At 37.6% G+C, this 23,118-nt stretch overlaps 1 protein-coding gene across 10 annotated transcripts in view; it reads right to left on the reverse strand.

Annotated features, from left to right (window-relative positions):
• Positions 1-23,118, reverse strand: part of FGD4 (FYVE, RhoGEF and PH domain containing 4) — a 223,005-nt gene that overhangs the window by 49,414 nt on the left and 150,473 nt on the right. For 9 of the 10 annotated variants that reach the window (XR_012324456.1, XM_019935480.3, XM_019935471.3 and 6 more), the window contains 2 exons: positions 17,438-17,621; positions 12,122-12,629 (listed from right to left, as the gene is read on the reverse strand). Coding sequence is in view for 9 of the 10 variants with exons in the window: in XM_019935480.3 (XP_019791039.2) it covers positions 12,122-12,629; positions 17,438-17,621 (692 nt within the window). In the remaining variant the exon portion in view is untranslated. Of the gene's footprint in view, positions 1-10,351; positions 11,964-12,121; positions 12,630-17,437; positions 17,622-23,118 lie in introns of those variants that run through there. The other variant, XM_033866933.2, reaches the window with a different exon arrangement.

A 23,118-nucleotide genomic window follows, 5' to 3' on the forward strand; every position in this document is an offset into this window, starting at 1 on the left:
GTGCCTTTTGAGTCTTGCTTTATCAAAATGCATTTGAGATCGATCCAAGTTGTTATTAGTAGTTCATTCTTTTCAAGCCCTTCATTTTATTCTAATAGTGGAGATATCTTTTTGACCCACTATACTCTTTTGTATATTCTAATTCTAGTTCTAGCTAATATCTTTAAAGAAAACAATCCAGCAGATTTTGTGCCATGATAAAATAATACATCTTTTGTAAGTCAGAGAATTCATTAAACAATAAGTCATAATGTCTATTATTGCTATGCAATGAAGTCACCCCAGAGGTCTTCCATATCCTACGAGATCTTAAATAGGAAGCTTCTAAGAAACAATCTTTTTGCTGACCGCAAATTATACTTTAGCTGAACGTGGCAAATTGTGGGTATCCTGGTCATATTTTGCAAAATCCAAGGGTATGCCAGCAGTTATTAGTAAAAGCTATATTTCTTCCACACAGATGGTCTTCTAACATTAGGTCCCTGACCTTGCCAAAGTCAACACAAAGTAAACTTGCTGACATATGGTTTAATCACTCACATATAAGGTTTGTGAAAAGTTACTAGGGATTTTGTGGTGGAAGTGAGGACATCACAGACTCATGGAGCCTTTCTTTAGGTTAATCACAACAATAATAGCATCACCATAATAAGAACAGCTAACAATTATTCACTCATTGCTTGTTATATGCCAGACTGTTAAAAGTATTTTACACAGATTGACTGGTCCTTACAAGTCTATAAAATGGGTGCCATTATTATTCCTATTTTATAGGTAGTATACACACACAACAAAACAAAATTCCAGAGCTTAAAATAAGACATCCAAGGCTCAAAGAGGCCAGGAAACTTGCCCAAGTTCACACAGAACCCAAATGAATCAGATTTTATTCACATAAGAGAGTATGTGATTTTTGAGTAACTCTTCAGTAAATAGTTGGCTCTCATTCTAACCCTTCTTTGCAACAAAAACCAAGATTGTATTAAGTGCCTACAAGTGAACAGACTAACAAAATACCAACTATCCACTTAAAAATGGAATGTGCATTTTAATTTATATACTGATTATTTTTCCAACATAAATTTTATTTAAAGCAGACTTTTTAGCATTTAGTAATAATTATCAGGTATAAAAAATTCAGTCATATTTGATGTAACAATATGATGGCTTCCAAATTTTAAAAAATTAGTTTAGTTTCTGAAACTTACCTATAATGTACAGGGTCAACTACTCTATCAGACTTATGCTTAAATAATGCACAAAGTAGTTTTAAAGCTGCTGGTACATTGGGGCTGTAGCCTGATATTTTTTAAAATAGCACTTTACTAAGAAGTCATTTATTTTTGTGATTCTTTGGAAAACAATAATGGTTACACAATACTGATTTGATGAGTAATCCCATTGGATTCTTTTGCAGCTGAATACACAGGCTTGACTTTTCAAAATAATTATAACTATGCTATTTAAAAAGTATCTTACTTTTGATATTCCTCTATAAAATAAAGGGATTGGTTTTCTTTCTTTTTTTACCTGCAAATATATACTCTATTGAAAGCTGATTCTCAGAGTATTGCCTCAAACAAAAATATACTAGAGTACACCTAAACTATCAGAACTGAGAAAGTAAGATACACTCCTCTTACACTAATAGACTATACAATTTATTTTCCCCTGCTCCTCTCTGCTTAATGCATTCCTAGGCTATTACTGTGTACCTTTATACCTCTGAGAATCTTTTCGTAGAGATCTGCTCCATTTTCACTTGGGTTAGGGTCAGCCTAGTTATTAGTCACTGTACCCACTGGCACATGAAGCATTGCAGTGTCAGTTCTGCCTCCTTCCTTGCAGATGTCACCAGCTCCTGCAGGTCTTTTCAGACCTTTTGGCATGACTCTTCCATATGGCGGGAGCCAGGACAAAGAGCAGCTCTCAGAGTTCATTAACTGTATAGGCAGAAAATGCTTGTGTGGAGCCAGCAATTCACTCTTCAGAATCTTAGTGCCATACGCCCTGCACATGTCTCAAAACCCCAAGCAGGGGAGTAGATATTTTGAAAAGAATTTCACAAATGCCAGTGAGTAACTGTTTCCTGAAAGATGCTTTAAGGGCAGAATCTTAAACTGTTTAAAAAGGAATCAGATATTGATACTATGCTTTATAACTCTTCAATACATGTTCTCACGTGATTTCATTTTAAGCAGGAAGTTTTTCCCCTAAAAACACTGAATCAAAACTACTAAAAGTTCTTATAGCCTTTTCCATATGTATATTTATAACATATTCCATATGTTATATTTAAAATAATATCTATATAAATTATCATGTTTTATAGGACCAGAATGGATGTTTCTTGCTCGTGCGGAATTTCTATCCAAATCTGTCATCAGTTAACTGTATTCTACCATGCAGAAGGAAGATGTGGTTTTGTATAGGTATGTGTCCCTGCATTCCCTAAAGTCCATTCTCTCATAGCAAGATGAGTCAACTTAGGAAATAAACACTTGATTTTGTACCACAATTCATGAGATGCATCAACATTTTGATATGTCATTTTTTAATGTATTTACAGACATCAAAATCTTCAGTGTGGTTCCAGGTGATAATTAAAGATTAGATCACAATGATATTTAAATGTCACATAATTAGTCTATCATCTCAAAACACAACTTAAAATCTTTAATTTTGTGTTAGACACCTTCATTCCAGTATTCTTTCTCAGTATACTGAAGAGCAAGGTAATCAAGGGAAGTTATATCATAAGTGAGTGACAGGGGCAACTCCCACTATTTATTGGCACTATTCTACGTTCTTCACATGAATTATCTAATGTAACCCTCTTAATACTCCCATGAAGCAGGTAGCGTTATCCCCTCATTTTATAGACGAGGAAGCTGTGTCCTAGTGAGGCTGGGTAACCTGCCCAAAGTCACACAGCTAGTAAGTGACTAAGCTAGGATTCAATGCAGGTCTGTGAAAACAAAGTTCGTACTCTGCCACCACCTTTTAACTAAGAGAACTCCCCCTGGATCTGGGGAACAAGAAAATGAAAAGCTAAGGGAATAAAACACAGATTTTGTGTTCTATTAAGATCATGCAATAATGCCATAAGTAAGGTCACGTGGTCTCAGGGAAGAGTTGTAATCAGGAAGAAATTTATCACCAGGTTCACATTACAAGAAAAAGAGAACGCCCACTATGACATGCAGGCATTATTCCTATCCCTGCTGCATAATATAGTGTCACAAGCATAAACAGTCTGGTACTTTAACATGATCCTTCAGGAAGCTTTGGGAGCAAAATCCAAGCCTAATTGTGACCAGCACCAATATTTTTCAAATCTATGTCCTCTATACTGTTTACCCAATTCGAAAGAGGAGAAGAGGCAAGTGAGAGCTTTTAATCTGAAGGTTTAAATTACATCCTTTTAAGAGAGGGTGGGGAGGAGGGAGAAAGAGCCTGCACTGAGACAGTTTGGTTACTTGCACAAGATCAGACAGGAAGTGACAGCAAAGAGAGAAGAACTTTGCTCTTCTTACACCCAATTTAGTATATATTAGACTAAACTGTCCTTTGGGTTTAGCAGAAATTAAAGATCAGACACCAAGAAAATGTAATATAGACTCACAATCAATAACTGAATTAAACTATCCGAAGCCTAGGCAGAATATCAAAGTAATAAGGTCACATAAATATTTCTGGTGATGATTCCCCAGAGTCAAAACTTTGTACACAGTAGTGAGTGCCTCACATGGCATGAGGCATGCAAACTTATCTCTGTGTATCCTGTAAGGGAGCACCTTAGTTTAAAATAGAACTGAGAGAGAGGGGCTGGGATCTTCAGCAGGTAAGCTATGTTGAATTTTGGTCTATTAAGGGACATCTCAGGTCATGAATCTATTCATCTAGATTTACAAATGAGGAAACAGGATTTTTATTTCATGTTTTATTTAACAAACACAGCTCACATTGTTTCAAGGCACTGTTCTATGTACTTTACAACTATTTAATGATCTATGCCTTGTAAAAATGTTATGAGGTAGGTAATATTACCTCCATTTTACAGATGAGGAAACTGAGATACAGAGATGTTTAAGTGACCTGCTCAAGGCCACATAGCTGGTAAGTAGCTGAGCTGGGATTCAAACATAGAGAGTCTGGCTCTTGAGCCTATCTTCCTGACCACCAGGTTATGCTGTATCACTCTGTTTTGTTTTAGTTTTTTTTTTACGCTACATACAACAACCACTGTGTTTTCAAGATCTGACCTTTCCTTTTCTCTCACACCCATACTGAATCTTTGTGTACCCTGTGACCTCCAGGCACCTGACTTTCCAGACTCTGCCTGAGTTCTCCATTTCTGCTAACAACAGGTAATTCATCCTCTCAGCCATGCTCCAAACCTTGGCTTTATCTTTGAGCTCTCCTTTCCCCTTTACCCCATGATATCTTAAGTAATGGTCATTTATTTATCTTAATCCTCCTTCTCGACTGGTAGTTTCCTCTTTGAATTTACTGCAGTGACTTGAACACAGTATATGTGCAATATAGATTCACTGTATTTAATCTGAATACCCAGGTTTACTGAGCTACTTAGCTATAATGTGCCAGTAAAGGCCTAGGTCTCCAGGTTAACTTCTAGTTCCACATTCTAAATGATGACCATCCTCACAAGCTCACCAATACCACCTCCCCACCGTCTCCCACCCTCTCAACCCCAGTGGCTCTCATGACACTGCTCTCTCTTCTTCTTTCCCCTCTCAGACAAATCTCTATGTTCCCCTTTCGATTATGCTTGTGCTCTCTAGGGCTCAGTTCTTGGCCTTCTTCTGGTTCCTACACATTCTATTTCGGCAATATTAATCACATGCTTATGTACATCCTTTTACATTCCTACCCTCTTTCCTGAGCTCCAGATCCATATTTCATCTGCCTAATTAATATCTCCAAATGGATGTCTTGCAGGTACCATAAACTGAGTAGCATAAAAGTAACCTAATCAGCAACTCTACTCCCTCCCCTCATTCCAAACACAATCACTTTCCTTCTTGTCTGTCATCTCAACCAAGGCCTGCAGAGTTATACTAAAGTGCAGTGTCTGAGATCACATAGCTGGGAAGTAATGGGGCTGGGATTGGAACTCATCTCTTAATTCTAAAGCTTTCATCCTTAACCAATAACCCATAATGTCTCCAGAATATTCCATTTTTGTTTTAGGTATCTTTATCTGGACATCCCACAAGTCCTTTAAATTCATTATGTCTAAATCCAATTAATTTTTTTGCCCCCCAAATATGTTGTTCTTTCTATTCTCTTGTAGTTCAGTAAATGGTACACCGTCTGCCTCTTCATCCAAGCTCGGAGTTGAACATGACTCATTCTCTACATCCAGCCACGCAGTTCTCAGCAATCTCTCTCCCTTGCCCTAACCCTCTGCTTCGTCCAGGACCTCTTCCTTTCACACCTGGACTACAACAGTTGCTTACTAACCATGTTCCCTGCTCCATCTGTTTTTCCTTTCATCTGAGTCATTTTTCTAAAACCCACAGATGTATAATCATGTCACTTCCATGCTTTAATTAAATGCCTCTTAGGCCAGATAGTATTAGGCTTATGGAAAGTTTGAAATAACATGGGAAAATACCTATGTTTAATCCTACAAAACAGGATGCAGAATGACCATACATTATGCTACTGACATATATTTTTTTTAAATATCAGCTGAGAAAAACAAGCTGGAATGTTAGATATCAAAGCATTTTTCTCTGGGTGGTAGAACTATGAGTGATTTTGTATCCTCTACTCTTTGCTGCATTTTCTTGATTTTCTATAAGGATTATTAATTTTTATTCAGACTTTAAAAAAATCTTTAAAAAAAAAGTCTCCATTGTTTTCAGGGGAAAAAGTACAGCTTAGGCACACAAACCCATTGCAATTTATCCTTAGCTTACCTTTTCTTTTTAAGCCTATCCTTCTACTCCCACACTCATTTCACTAGCCCTTCTGGCCTCTATTATGAGACCAGAAAACCCCTAAACACGGCAGCTACCCTCTTGTTTCTACTTCTCACACCTGCTCTCAGCCTAGATGCAATCATCTTCCCTACCTCCCTGTTACTGCCTATTCTGGACCACCAGCACCTCCCACTCCTCCTTCAAGCCCAATTCTGCTGCTTCTCAGCAGCCTGCCCCTCACCAGCATTCCTCCAGGCACAGCTTTTTTCTCATCTGTGTTTCCCAAGCCCTTTTTGCAACATATCATGCTGATTTACTTATGTCTTTCTCCCCTCAGCAGACTGAGGCTTTGTGGAAAGGGCTTGCCTTGTTCATTTCTGTTTCCAGCACCAAGGAGAGTGAGCCTGCATACTGAATTTTTAAAGTGAACAATAGGTGGTTTTATTCAGGTGCAGGCTCTCTGAAGCACACTTTTTCTCATTTCTTTCTTATATCTTTCCAAAATACTAAACGGAGTCACCACAACATAAAGAAGTTTCTGGGGCTTCCCTGGTGGCGCAGTGGTTGAGAGTCCGCCTGCCAATGCAGGGGACACGGGTTCGTGCCCCGGTCTGAGAAGATCCCACATGCCGCGGAGCGGCTGGGCCCGTGAGCCATGGCCGCTGAGCCTGCGCGTCTGGAGCCTGTGCTCCGCAACGGGAGAGGCCACAGCAGTGAGAGGCCCGTGTACCGCAAAAAAAAAAAAAAAAAAAAAAGAAGTTTCTGAGTTCCCCATCAATTCTAACTGAATAATGAAAAGCTACCCTCAAGGCATTTATGAACTATCCACATGGTTAGTGAGGAAACTTTTCCATTATTCTACACATCATTTTAAAATGCCTACGACTTTAGTTGGAGCTGTCATTACAATACTAGCAACAATGAAAGATCGATTAGTAAAGCTGGATAATTTCTTCGCTTGTGTTGCCTTTCACTTTCTTGGAATTAAAGCTGATTTGGCAAAAGAAGAAACAGAGGTGTAATTTAATACTTGCCTTCAAATCTAACAAGACCTCAACAGTTGTCCCCTTATCTTTCAAGAAGTGAACCAAAAGAAATTTAAAGCTTTATGCGGGGGGGGGGGGGGGGGGGGGGTGTATAAATTGGGAGACTGGGATTGACATGTACACACTACTATATATAAAATAGATAACTAATAAGAACCTACCATACAGCACAGGGAACTCTACTCAATATTCTGTAATGACCTATATGGGAACAGAATCTGAAAAAGAGTGGATATATGTATAACTGATTCACTTTGCTGTACAGCAGAAACTAACACAACATTGTAAATCAACTATACTCCAACAAAAATTAATTAAAAAAATAAAAAGTAAAGCTTTATAAAAAAAGGACTTGTAGCCCATCATAAGAAATGGATGAGCAAAGTAAGCATTATGTTTTACCTCTCAGAAAACTTTGATATCTCATATTACACCCTATAAAATTAATCGACAATTTTAAGAAATACAATTAAACTTAGTGAGGAGAAATTGAAGGAAAAAGGAAAAGTGAGTTAACTTGTATTACGCCACTGGTTTTCTGTTTGCAATTTACTTCTTTTTTTTTTTTAAATCAAGCCTCACTTTCTTTCTTTTTTAAAAAATTAATTAATTAATTAATTAATATATTTTTATTTTTGGCTGCGTTGGATCTTCGTTGCTGCGCGTGGGCTTTCTCTAGTTGCGGCGAGTGGGGGCTACTCTTTGTTGCGGTGCGTGGGCTTCTCACTGCGGTGGCTTCTCTTGTGGCAGAGAACAGGCTCTAGGCACACAGGCTTCAGTAGTTGTGGCACGTGGGCTCAGTAGGTGTGGCATGTGGGTTCAGTAGTTGTGGTCCACAGGCTCTAGAGCACAGGCTCAGTAGGTGTGGTGCACAGGCTTAGTTGCTCTGTGGCATGTGGGATGATCCTGGACCAGGGCTCGAACCCATGTCCCTTGCATTGGCAGGCAGATTCTTAATCACTGCACCACCAGGGAAGTCCTGAAACTTACTTCTGAATGTGCTTTTCCGTCATTTTTTTCCCCTAGGAGATAATTATCTTTCTTAACTTTTGAGTATGTTCAAAAGTTATAAACCCTCAAGGCTTATATAAAAACATAATAAGTAAAATAGCAATTAAAAAACCAGAAATAAGCAGGAAATAAACATTTACGTTTTTTAAAAAATATATGTTTCTATAAGTCTCTACATTGTGGACACCACCTTCATCTATCTGCCAACTTCATTACATAATTTCTTTCATTTTTGGTGAAAGGAAAGATTAACTTTTAAAAAATCTGCTTCTTTTACATTCTTGATAAAATTGCTATTATTATAGTTTTAATACATTGCTACTTTGAGCTTATGTTGGCAATAACAGAGATTTGTTATTTATATAAACATTAGTCTTAAAAAGTGCATATCTACACACTGATATTTGGCTTGCTGTATGAAATACAGAGGAAGGAAATACTTTGAATAAATCTCAGAAAAAACTACCAATCAACCCATGGAAATATAACCTGGATATTAAAAGACTCGTGAAAACCGTGAAGAGAAATTTTCATTTCCACTGCACAAATTGATGAGTGCAGCATTCAACACAGTGCATTTCTACTAAAGCTCACCCACTGAAGCCTACAAATCTGAGAAAAAATAACTATTTTTAATGAAATTCATTCTAACCCATTTACCTGAATCTCCTAATATAGTTTAAGCTATTTATGATAACCCAAATTCATCATGACAAACAAGAATTATAATACTGTTTTTATCCCCTGATGCCCTCAAGTACCATCCCTGAGCGCGCACATGCATACACACTACGATAGTCGTTGACCCCTACTTTTCCTGTACCTTACGGATTTTAGTATGTTTCCTTATAATATTGTATAGATGTTATGGAAAAAAACTAACAAACTTTTTGGCTCACCCAATGACATCTTCCTTTTAGTAGATTTCAATCTGTAATCTGCTGTAATACATGATTAACCTTAATTTAAAGATACCATTAACACATTGTGGCTGAAAACTAAAGGTGTCATAAGGTGCTAAAATTTTTCTTTGATTCTGAGATTTTAAAGAATTATCTGATTACTTTGAGGTGTCTGGCTATATTTAGATCACTGGTGCAAAAAGTTTAAACATTGGAAAAGTGTTGCTTTGCTAAAGTATAGTAGAGTCAACAGTTTCAATGAGGTAGGTATTATCTTTTACATGGTAAAAATAACAGTATTCTATATTCACCACTATAAGTGATTCTTGATCAAAATACATCAGATAATCAGTGAAAGAGTTACACAAGCTGAGACTACTTTCAAGTCTGTACTCAATTATTAATGATGATTGTTCAAGATATATTTTAATATGTATCTACTTTCCTGAACTATCTTTGCAATTCTATTGTACCCCCACTTTCCATCCCCCAATCCCTCATTCTTCCACTCCTGGTGCACAATGTCCGTTAAATTTAATTCTGGTTTAAATGAAAGCCAATAAGACTATTCTGATGTAAACCTCTATATCAAGTTATATAAAGACTGAGGTAACTTTTTTTCAGTTGTCTGCATGAATAAAATACTCCATGAAATCTTAGAAGTTCAACACATTAGATGGTTTAAGAAGCAGCTGACAATCTGGAGGGCTATGCTAACAAAGGAATATACCTACATACAACAGCACAGAATTATTATATTATTATCACTAAGGAGAGACTTAAGATCAGACTCAGTTTATATTCTTCAACTAAAGAATTTTAGAACCCTTTAATTAGAGGATTTAATTGATTTGTTCAAGGTCATAATGTTGGTTAGTGGATGTATAAGAAGTAGCATCAAGATTTCCTGGTTCCAATTGTTTAGTCTACTATATACTACTAACTTAAAATTTTTTTAAGTTTATTTTTAATTGTGGTAAAATACACTTAACATAAAACTTATCACCTTAACACTGCTAACATTTATGTTTGCATTTTGGAACAAGGAAAGGCAATGTAACAAGCACTAATGCTTGCTACTCTAAAGCAGCAAAAGAGAACACATTGTTACCATGAAGAAATTACATTCTAATACTCGTTTTTGGATGGGAGACTCATGTAGTATTTAGATCAACAGCTCTGCAGAGAAAATTTCCTTTTTCTTCCCACATATAGCATGTGCCAACCACTGCTTAAATGCCCATTAGGAGAAAGACCAGATGTACTATTCCATGTCTCACTAATTTAATAGGAAGCCCTATTAAGTCTCTCCCAAACCAAAGAAGACTCATCTATGAAAATGTATACATAATAATATATGACATGGGAAAAAAAGTAGTACCCAGCAACCACAAGCATCATCACCAATTAAAATATTTCTCTTAATAAAAACAGCTCTTACTGTTTTACAAATACTTGCTGGTGGCATCATTCCAAGTGTAAAAGGACAGATGTGAGTCTTGAGTTCCTTGGTTCTAAACTTCTTTTCCATTCACTGTGATTTAAACACAGAGACACTAAAATCTACTACTATATCAAGATGTAAAGAGATTCACTTTGCAAAGTCCTGTTTCTTTAATGTGTCAGATATTGTTACCAAGTATGATTCACTTTCTCCCACTCACTTCCTTATTTAAACTTTCTCTGCTTGAGTCAGCATTTAAAATTAATTCACTAACTGGAAGAAAATAAGCTACTGGCTCTTTGCCTAGTTGTGATTTTTTTCAGGATCACTGTAAATTGAACTATAAGATAGACTTCACTTTAAAGTTCTGAACACATCAGTCAATCATTTTTTACTCTAATATTTTAGTATCAGTCCTTTTGAATTTCTGGCTATGTTAGTGCCACTTAAGATACAGCATCATAAAAAAATTTTAAATAGATTTAGGACTTGGATTTATCCTTTACAAATTTTCCTATAATTGTCCGATTTTCAATTATCAGCTCTCCTACAAAGATTGTTATTTATAATATATAAGAGAGACTAAACAATGGAAACTTTTTTCTTGTCTTCAGAATTATAAACAACTCCCCACTCCAGGGAATGCTATGATAATGCTTATATACCATCTTTGATCCAAGACATTCCAAGTGCTTTGTAAAAGCCATATTATTGATCTTTCCAAAGCACTATATTGACCTGAATAAAGAATACAAATGCAATCGTCTTGTTACTGAAATTGTATAAAAGTTTCTGCTATAGCCCAGGTAGATTATGAACATATTTCACCAGCAAATCAGCTCTTCGTTAGCTCAGAAATGCCATTCAGGTGGTTCATCAAACTGCTGCTCTGATTAGAAAGGAAATGAACTTCTAGTTTGCCACAGTCTCACTTCTCTCTAGTCTATTCCTCATGGCCGCTGTATTCATTGACATTTCCTGCAATTAGGCAGTTACACTTGTGACTTCTTGCATCAGGACACAATACCGGCCTGAGAGTCAGGACACAAGGAGTCTGGGCTTTTACTGTGAGCCTGGAAAATCACTTAAGCTTCCTGGGACTGTTTTTTCTTCTATAAATGAACTATGAACCAAGATGATCTTCAGCATTATATAATTTCCTGTTACTTAGACCATAAATATTAGGGATGCAGCCTTAACATTTGGGCAACAAAGAACATTTTCTTCCAATGTAAGTAAAAACAGTATGTTTGTGGTTTTCCTATATCAAAGTCTTCACACTGTTCTGAATCTTGAAATCATAATAGAGAGATCAACAGAAATTACATAGAAGAAAAAGTGGAATATCTCCTCAGAGTAGGGAAAACATGCATCATCAGCTAGAGCTTGAAAACTATTCAACCAGTGGTATGGGTGATCTGACTTATTCATCACATAAGTGCTATAAAATAGTTTTCAAACCATAGTGGAATAGTCAGTCAGTGCTTGAGACTTCCCTGGTGGTCCAGTAGGTAAGACTCTGTGCTCCCAGTGCAGGGGGCCTTGGTTCAATCCCTGGTCGGGGAGCTAGATCCCACATGCATGCCGCAACTAAGAGTCCGCATGCCGCAACTAAGTCCGCATGCCGCAACTAAAGATCCCGTATGCCGCAACTAAACATACTGCAACGAAGATCCCGCGTGCCGCAACTAAGACCCGGTACAGCCTAAATTTAAAAAAAAAAAAAAAAAAAAAAAAAGTCAGTGCTTCTTCCTACTTACGCTTTACCTTCATCTCATGGTGCTGGTCCAGCTGTTCCAGTTCTAGGGGGCTTTCTCCATCTTCCCTCTCTTGTACCTTGGCTTCTGTGTCTGCCCTTCCTTCTTCCAGGGGGAGCCGTGGGCCGACATGTAAAGTCCTGCAGCTACTGTCAGAAGCATTTTCATCACAGTCATTTGTTGTGGGGGATGCAGGGTCTGTGGCTGTTTCCTGTCTTTCTCCATTCACTAAGTTTGTATCGGGCAAGGGCTCAGAAGTTTGAATAGGAGTATCTGGGCTAAGAGTGGCCGCTTTATCCTCCTCACATTCCATCTGGTTTTGTGCTGCTACCATACCGTTAGCCACACAAGTCTGTGCACCCTGAGACTGATCTGTATCATTTCCCTGCTTCTGTGGTGAGTGTTGGGAGAGGAGTTTTTGCTGAGGTGTGGTTGTCAATCCATGCCTTCTCGGGGTTCTAGGAGCATTTAGGTTCACAGCAGAATCTTTTTTCAAATCACTGTAATTTGATAATGAGCTAAAAGATAAAATACAAAGGAAGTATGAAAATGTTGGCATGGACAAGTTCTAGAATAAAAACAAATTTATTCTAGCTGTTTAGGGATATTTAGTGAAGACATTTTTTTTCCCTCTGATGGTTTTAGAAACATAGGTAAGAATATTCCAGAGTAACTCTCGGTCTTTTAGGATGCTAAACATTTAAATAAAGATAAGCCTGAGCTTTACGTATAGGGTTGAAAACATTTCCTTGGGCTGTTTATTAATATAGCTAGTTAGTAAAGACTTAGATGTGTGAAATATTTAATAAGGCCATCTTATCCCAAGATTTTTACTTTCTTAACATTTTAAAAACAAGTATAGTTAGCCCTCAATTTATGGACAGGTTAGAAACAAAGGTTATTTTTCTTTGGAAAGCAGAACACATTTCTCAAAAATTTTATTGCACATGTTTCCATAGCCTCCTAACCTGTCTCTCTCTCTGCTTCCACACAGATCCCCTTCAATCTAGTCTTCCCAAGTTGGCCACAAAGATCAAACTCTCAGGGTTTGCCCAAACACTTGAAGGTAAATCTGGCATCTTGATCATGGCCTATAAGACTCTATATACTATAGCCCCCACTAGCCCTGGCCTCATTAAATGCTATTCTCTCCTCACTCACTGTGCTCTTGTCATACTAGTCACCTGCTGTTCCCATCCCCAATAAGCAAATGTGCATATCTAAGGGTATTTGTAGTTGCCATTCTCTCTGTCCAGGGCAATCTTCCCCAAGTCAATGGTGTGGTTTACTCCTTCCCATCATTCAGGTTTCTGCTCAGACGTCACCTCAAAGAGGCTTAATCCTAATAGTATGTTGGAATTTAACTGCCAATATATTACAATGTTCCTATGGAAATATTTATATAGTACTTTAATCTAGGATTCCAGTGAGGACAAACACAAAACTCTGGACTTCAGTCTTGAAGAGATTCTTACGACCTAATGAGGAGAAAAAATTAAAACAGACTAATGCTCTGTGACAGTACAAAATGTGCTCGTCTTGTTCTCTGCTTTATCCCCACCTCTGAGCACAGCACTTGACATGTGACAGTGCTCAATAAATAGCTGAGGAGCAATGAATAACTCATCGTGATAGTGATCATGACAGTAATTCAATAATAGCAGCTAACATTTATTAACTGCCAGAAACTACATTAAGCCCTTTACATTAATTATCTTGTTTCATACTGATAATAATTCCAAAATAGGGACCCCACAAATAGAGAAATTGAGGCTTAGAAACTTATATAATGGGGCCAATGTAACGTGGCTAACAAATAATAAAGCCCGTGTTCAAACCGTGAAGTCTGACTCTAAATTCTGTAGTCTTAACCCCACATTATAATAATACACTGGAACAGGAAGGATGGAGTGAGAAACAGGTGAGCAGGCCACATACAAAACGTGGGAAGAGGGCTTCCCTGGTGGCGTAGTGGTTGAGAGTCCGCCTGCCGATGCAGGGGACATGGGTTCGTGTCCCGGTCTGGGAAGATCCCACATGCCACGGAGCGGCTAGGCCCCGTGAGCCATGGCCACTGAGCCTGCGCGTCCGGAGCCTGTGCTCCGCAACGGGAGAGGCCACAGCAGTGAGAGGCCCGCGTACCACCAAAAAAAAAAAAAAAAAATGTGGGAAGAAAGTCCAGGGCTGGCATCTTCGTCAGCACAAGCAGAGGTTATGGGGTGAGGGCTCATGAGGGATGTGGGGAAAGGGCACAGCAGAAAGGTCCATGGACAATGCTGAGATGTGTGTTACTGTCTCCCTTCACTGTACTCCTCCCAGATACTGCTGATCTGGACTGGAGAACGGGAACAGGGAATAACAGTAAGAAAGTAAGTAAGAAAGCAATAAGAGAAGAAAAAAGACACAGTAAAGTTTATCAGCACAGGAAGGAAAGGAAAAATCTGGTACGGGAAAATGTCATATAAAAGTTGGAGGTTGTCAGTATAAGTAAATGTGACACACTCCACCGCTGATATCTGCCTTCTAGGAGCGTATACCTTAGGCCTAATTTCTCCAAAAGTCCTTGAAGATTTGAATCAAACTGCCCTCCTTTTCCTGAACACATCAGTGTCCAGCAACACAGTGGAAAGATCCTTAGCAGATCCTCTGAACCAAACTTTGGACTTACTTAGGATTTTTGGAAAGGACCACTTTGGATGACAAGTAAGAATTTCCTGTAATAAGTGATATCCAGGGGATATGTGTGTGTGTGGAGGGGTATAGGATAAGGTGGGGAGGGAAGGTTTAGTAAAAGCAGTGGTTCAACCAATAAGTAGCAGATTCCTGTAGATGACAAACCATGGGGAGAAACAGTTGGCCTTGCGGTGTCATTGGGAAAAAACAATGTTCAGTTTTGTGAGAAAATGTTATTTACCTCTTCTAAAATCCTAAAGTCTTTCATAGGTCAAAAATCCTAGTTTCTCTTACTCTCAAAAAATGAAAACAAAAACAAAAAATGGAATAATAAACCACAGTAAAAAATAAATAAATAAAGTTCACTTGCTCCAAATACATCCTCCAAATCACTCCTATTAATAAACCAGAGGGCTTCCCTGGTGGCGCAGTGGTTGAGAGTCCGCCTGCCGATGCAGTGGACACGGGTTCATGCCCTGGTCCGGGAAGATCCCACATGCCGCGGAGCAGCTAGGCCCGTGAGCCATGGCCACTGAGCCTGCGTGTCCGGAGCCTGTGCTCTGCAACAGGAGAGGCCACAACAGTGAGAGGCCCGCGTACCACACACACACACAAAAAAACGAAAGCAATAAACCAGAGCTACTTAGATTATTGCAAAGAGCAAAACTATGACGCATGGGTAAGGTTTTAATAGTGCCATATGGTCTTACATGACCCCACTGGAACAGACATTGGTTCTTCCTGTCAATTTACTGTGGTAAATCAGAGCCTGCAGAATCTCCCTCTATTCCACCAAGTGCTAGTTTAAGCTGTAATAACTGGGGTAAAATCGGACAGCCACACTGCAGGCACATGGACCTCACTGAACAAGGAATAAAAACTTCCATTCAAGTCCTATAGATCCAATGCAACACTAACCCATACTTTTTAGGGCCTGTTCCTACTGGAAATACCTCATTAAAAACATATAATTATTTTTCGTACTGGCAGTGGACTCTGCCACAGGTAACATCCCTTCAGCAGACTGGCCCAAATGCTCACATTACATCCTATCTGCTCTTAGAACAATTTCGCTTAAAATGCCATACATTACATCTCTCCTTAGAGCCAACCTTCAAGTTTTGCATCAAAAGATGACTTTGAATCTGTTAACGCTGGAAGAGTGAAAGAAAACTGATTTGGAAAAATATATTGAAAAAAGTTGATAGGGAAAAACTGCATGTTTTGTGTATGGAGAGGAGGAATACAAACAGTGGGTTACCAAAAATAGTGAGGATCAGAGGACTCAGTCTTTGGAATACTGACCCATTCGGGGCTTCCCAAAGCTACCCCCAAATCTGAGGATACAGGCTCTGGCATGCACTATGGATAGGGGTCAGTGCTCCATCCCCTCCTTTTATTATGCAGTCACTGGACATGGCCCTGGGAATCTGCAAACATGCTATTGAATCAACTTGCCATGAGAAACAAAAGAATTTTCAATGGAAATAAATCATTCTAGGAAAGATTACTATAATTTAAGATATAAAAGGTATTAAAAATCCTACTTCTGAGGGGGAGATGTTGAAGTTTAAATATTTATGACTCAAGTTCCCATAATTGATTAAGAACAGAAACTACTTTTCTCTAGAATTTGTTAGTAAATATAGTCTCACAAATGAGGGACACTGCAGTTTTGTACTTGGTCACAATTTCCAGAAGATCTTAAAGTATTTCTAAGCTATGATTCATTACATAAATAATGCACCCTGCAAATAACTATTGAAATCACCTAATGGGAAACCATTCCCAAATATTACACTAGAATGAATGGAAATATTTGGCTTCAAGGATGAAAGTGAAGTTATACATACTGTTTAATTATATACAGACTTTTGGTGATATATAAAAAATCCTTCTGATAAAATTTTTTTAAAATTCTATTTAAGTCAGTGATGGGAATTCTAAGAAAAAAACAATTGAGTGTCATATAAGTAGAAAAGCAACTTATGTGAGCTTTTTTTTATCTTTAAGTGAGAAATATACATTTCGGCTACCTTTGTGAACCGTCAGGACTAAAGAATATAAAATTATAGCTAATAAATACGAATGGAAATTTAGCATGAATTTTGTTATTGCCAGTATCTCTTCACAATCCTAGTACAGTACAGGGGTATGGGGAGAGGGGAAACAGGGACGGAATGGATACAGAAGACCCACATTAAATAAAATGGGTCATAAAGAAGAGATGGGACAGGCCCACAGGAGTTAAATTCAAGCATATGAAGTGAGAAGCAAAGAAACAGAGATAACTTCCTGCGTTTCCAACCCAGATTATCTAGTGACCAATGGAATGACCCCAAGGAGTAACAATACACAGAGTGATATACGCAGATACGCAGGAAATGAGATCTACACAGCACACAATGTGATGAGAAGGCTGGGGCACAGAGCACTGCACACAGGTAATATATAATATAATATAATATAATATGAATGAGAATTCATATTAGGGCAAGATTAGCATTTTAAAAATTCACTCTTTCTAAAGGCCTACCAAACCTAATGGAATAAAATACTCTATTTTTTATTTTAAAATCTGTAACTATCATACTTTTTAAAAAACCAGCTTTCTTCTCCCCCCTGCCTTCTCCCATTGTAAGTTAGCTCTTACCTGCCTCCTTCAAAGCGACTGATGAGATCTGATATCTTACTGGGTTTTTCTTTTGAGACACAAGAAGCAGAGGCAGGTTTAACTTCCTCCATCCTTGGTTTTGCACTAGATAAAGCTTTATGCCTGGGGGTTTGGTGTATATTGGACGAAGGTGAATTCTGCAGGTGTAGTGGCTTTGGAGGCACTGTAGAAAAAGAATTAATAGAATTCAGTATTTCACTGATATTTGTTCCTTAACAAAAGAATTCTGGTGTCCTGAGTGTAAAAATCTTTACCATTATCAACCTTTTGTAAAGGGGTCTGTCAAATTTGTACTGAACCTTAACCAAGAGACCTTTATCTATCTTGGATATTTACTCTGTGTCCTGTAGAAATCCCATCTCCAAGATTCAAGTGGTTCTTTTAATTTTAAGTGACTTTAAATATGGCTTTATTAAACATCTATGGATCTACATATGGCTATGACATTCCAAACTCTATTAGAGATAACATAGCAGTTATTTATCTACACAGAGAAAGGAAAGCACTAAATTTGAAACTAATTCCTAGACATACATTGCTTGCTATAAAACAGATTTTCTAATAACAGGGTGATAACAGATACACCAGAAACCAGAGCTAGTAGGTTAGACATAAAAGCCAATAAAAAACCCAACGAACAACAGTAATATAATATTGCACTACTTAGAGCATCTTCCCAGTTAAAAGCACCTTATCTCATTTGACCTTAGATGAAATTTTTTCTTTACAGTCCTCTGAGGTAGATCATTATTTGCCTCCTATGTCTATGAAGTCTTAGAGAGCTTAAGTGATTGGCCTGGCGTAACAAGGTTGATCATATTTCATAACTGGTACCCAGACTCTAGCTCCTTCCATTATTAGCACTGCTCCTCATAATACATCTGCAAAAGGTGGTTATAGAAGTTCTATTACTATTGTCTGCTACATTAATAGTTGCCTAGCATTAATATACCACAAATCATTTGGTTACTAATAAGTCCTCCACTCAATTAATAGAATAGTAACAGATCATTTCCAAAATACTAAAATCTACAGGTTTTCCCTAACAGATGAGAAATTCTGTAGATGAGAAAATATAATATGTCACAAATGTTTAATCAGTACAGGAATTACTTCAATTTTGAAAACCAACACAGTATCATTTTTCTCTTCAATTAACATTCTGGGTAAAAGAATATATAACTATACATGTTTTAACAAATCAAATAGAATCATCTCCTTTTTTCTTTTTTAAACCCTTTTCCTAAATTCTGGAAAAAGGGTGGGGAATCATGTCTTCTTCTAATTACATGCCCCATTTTCCCAGAGCTGTTTACCCTGGTTTTCAGTAATCTCATCTCCTTTATGAACTTAGCTAGCTGACAGCTGCCTGATGCTCACTGGACCAGATTTCATCATTTCTGTGCCAGTTATCAATTCTTACAGAGAAGGGAGAAAAAAACATATACACACACACATATATACGTGTGTGTGTGTGTGTGTATATATATATATATATATATATATAAACACAATGAGCTACAGGTATAACAATTTACCTCTTTCCCTGTCAACACAAACCAGAAGAAAATTCCAGTGAAAAAATGAAATGCTTCTTTTTATGAAAATGATACTATTTTCCAAGACGTACTTGGGGGTGGGGGTGGGATGGTTAGTATAGTATCCATTGGAAAGGAAGAGGCTTACACAAGTGTGACATTTGTTCATTTTAAGGAAAAAGTTCCTGTGTAGAACAAATATATACCAAATAGTAAACCACGACAATATTTCACCCCCCCCAAATAGTTTTAATATTAGGAATAATTTCAATTTCCTAACTAGAATATTCAAAGAAGTGAATGTGTTCTTTATCATTCTGTGTGTAAAGATTGTTATAAAATAACTCTTCCATCTAGAGTTTACTCAGTGAACATTCCTTCTTTGATACTTGCAAGATGCAAATAAAATGATATGTATCAGCCAGTCAGTTTCTCAGAGATGACTCCACCGACTTTTCCCATCTCAATTATGCCTCTTTTAAACTGCATCATAGCACTGTGTACTTTTTCTCTAAAGTGCTTATAATAAATTATTATATAATTATTAAGTAGTAATAAGCAGCACTAAATAATAGATCAGCAATAAAATATTAAATACATTATAGATATAAAGCTTTCCACAAGTCTGGAGTCCTGTTAGGGTAAGGAATATGTTTGTTTTGATCATAACTATATTCACAGTAACTACCTGCACAGAGCTTGGCAAATTTGTGGACTACATGAAGAAACTAATGTGTCATCAAGGAGCTCATATTCTAATGGGGAGACAGTTTAAAGATGTTGATAAAGCAGAGCACGGGGTACACAGTTAATTTAGAGGCACAGAGGAGGCATCTATTTCAGCAAGAGAGACAATCCAAATGTGTATATTCACTGGTTTATGATACATTTTAAATAAAAGAGCACAAATGCTACATGGTATATGACAAAAATCCCAAGAGGGTCATGAATGGCTAAAGTGTCAGAAACACTGTCTTAGAGGAAAACAATGCATACTCTGATGAAAAGACATAACTGACAAGTGAAAATGATTCTTTTCTCTTACTCTCATCATTTTTGATTTTTCTTTTACACTATGGAGGTCAACATTTCCAAATGCTCTCTGGACATCTCCTAGGTGTCCTATCAGCACCTCTGGTTCATTATGTCTGAAACTCTACTTACTACTTCCCCCTGCAGCCCAAAGGATGTAAACAGAAAAAAGTGTTCAATCTAACCAATAATCAGAGAAATGCAAATTAAATCCACAATACCACTTCAGCCCCATCAGATTAACCAAAATTTCAAAATCTGACAATACCAAATGTCACTGAGGCTGTGAAGAAATGTGAACTAATACATTTTGAGAGGGATTATAAATTAATACAACAGCTAAGATCTCTCCCTCCCTCCCTTCTCTCTCTCTCTCTCTCTCTCTCTCTCTCTCTCTCCATATATATATATATATATATACACACACACACACACAAACTTACACGCATATATATATATTTCCAAAATATATATCATAGAGAAATTCTTACATATCTACATAGGGTTTTTAATTTTTTAAAAGTTTTTTTTTGATCCCAACAAATATTTATTGAATACCTATTAAGTTCTGTGCACTTGACCATATCAATGAACAAAGGGAAAGATAAGAAACAAAAAAAATAATAAGTAAACCATGTATCAGAAGGTAGTAAATGCTAAGAGGAAAGGGGAGGGGCTAAAAGAACAACACAGGGGATCTGGCGGGTAGGGAGTGGGGGAAAAGGGCATACTGCAGTATTAAGTAGGGTGTTCAGAGTGGGCCTCTTTGAGAAATTCAGATTTGAACAAAGACTTAAAGAAGTTGAGGGAATTATTTGGGGAAGAGCATTCTACCAGGTGGAGTGAAAGCTAGAGACTAGTGCAGGGCAATGTGACTGGAGCCAAAGGAACAGGCAGAGCAGGTATTGAGGTCAGAGGGAGGGCCTGAGAAGGCAGAACCTGTGGAGTGCTGTAAGGATTTAAATTCCTGTAGAGTTCTGAGCTGAGGGATGATATGATATAGCTTAAATTCCAACAGGACCACACTGGCTGCTAGGTACAGAATGTAGGGAAGTAGGGTAGGATCAGGGTAGGAACAGGGAGAAGGGTTAGTGATGCTGAAAGCTTGGCTTCTGTGCACTGGTGCCGTATTGAATCTCAGAGACAGAGTTTTGGGTGAAGTATAAAAGAATCGCTTTATTGCTTTGCCGGGCAAAGGGGGCACAGAGGGCACCTGCCCCAAAAAGCTGTGTCCCAACCTAGGAGGATTTGACGAGGAGTTTTATAGCAATGGGTCAAGGGTGGGATTGCTGATAAGATTAGGGTGTGTGCAGGGCCTGCACTCCTCTAATCTGGTCTCAGGTAATCTTGATGAGTTTCTCTGGTTCCTTTAATGCAGCCTCAGTTGGAATTCTCTGGTATGAAGAAAGCTGACATCTAAAAAAGCTTAAAGACATAGTTCTGTGTATCCCTTGAGGTGGAACCAGGACTTTTCCCCAAGGCTGCACTGTTGTTTCTTGGCTGCCTCTCCCTTGTCTTTGCATCCCTTCCCTTCCTGGATTAGCAAAGGATTAGCCACGGTTGGAATCTGTCCTTTGGAACGCAGAGGTCATGAAGGCTGGAGTCAAGAAATGGGGGACAGAAAGGCTTCAGTGCCCAGGAGCCCCACAGGGTCCTGCTTGGTTTCATTATTAGGTTACTATATAATGGTGTTTAAAATGAGGCAGTGAGAAATAGATTCCAGATATATTTTTAAATTAGTTTTCCTGGAAAAAAAAAAAAAGTAGTTTTCCTGAGAGATTAAACGTGAGGTTTGAGAGAAAGAAAGAAGAATCAAGAATGACTCAGACATTTGGCCTGCCCAACTGGCAGGATGGAACTGTCATCAACTGACACAATAGGTAAAGCAATTTTTGGAGAGATCCGGTAGTCTAGTCAAGGACATGCTAAGTTTGAGATATCTAGATGACTATAAATAAAATGGGCTCTACTATAGCCAATTTTATGGATAGTAAATAAACCAAAAAATTTAATTATTCAGAAATTTCCAAGTATGCAAAATAATTATTGAGAATGAAAAAGAAACTAATTGCCACTGTCTACTGAAAGAAAAATGCATAAGGAAAAGTTATAAATTAAGTTTTATTCAGGGACCTTACTAAGGACTCAAGCCAGGGAGACAGCCTCTCAGCCCTGAAGAACTGCTCCAAAGAGGTAAGGGAAGAACCAAGATATATATGAACTTTTTTTTGCTGGGAAAAACATGCAATCAAGCACAGAATGATTACTGCTCATCACAAAGAATAGACAGACATCTCATGTTAATGATTTTAGTGCTTTTCTATGTAGGGAAGATTCAAGAATCTGGGGTCATTGAAATTTTTCCTTAGATAGGTATCTTAACTTTCTAGGGTATGGTATATCCAAGCAAAGAATGCTTCCTGTTTTTCTCCATCCTAAATTCCCCTCAGGGTGTGCAGTCGGTGGGTTATTAGCTTGATTCCTGTAGAATTGGCATGGCAGTGACACTTTTTTTCTTTACACCAGTTGAAGTTTGGGGACTACCATTTGTAACATATTATACTTTAAGAATGAAACATTACACATAGAATGCTTTACTTTAGAAGCAGATGAAATGAATTACTAAGTTGAGTAAATTGAGTGTATTTACTTAAATTCTTTGAACAATAATGTGGCTTTCAAAGTTGACGAAAATTTTTTAAACATTAAGGCTTAATGATTGAGAAGTGACACTATGTGGACTTTATCAAAATAATTAACTATGGAGAATGTTGTGGATCAAAGCTCCTAAGAGAAAAAGTACAACTATCTTTAATTGCTAAGAAGTTTCAATTATATAATACAGTATTATTGACTATAGCCACTATCTAAATCCTCAGGATTTATTTACTTATTGGTAATTAATAAACACAAAAACATAAACTTGATGTTGTTCCAGACACATTACTACATAATCACCACTAATAAGTCAGTTCTCTCCTTTTAAACATCACCAAAATAAATTGTAACCATGATATTATCAGCACTCCACATGAGAAGCAAACACATAAATAAGATTCAAGTATGAGCCATTTTAGGATCTAGATCAGA

Source organism: Tursiops truncatus, chromosome 11 (genome assembly GCF_011762595.2).
Source record: "Tursiops truncatus isolate mTurTru1 chromosome 11, mTurTru1.mat.Y, whole genome shotgun sequence".
Taxonomy (NCBI): Eukaryota; Metazoa; Chordata; class Mammalia; order Artiodactyla; family Delphinidae; genus Tursiops; species Tursiops truncatus.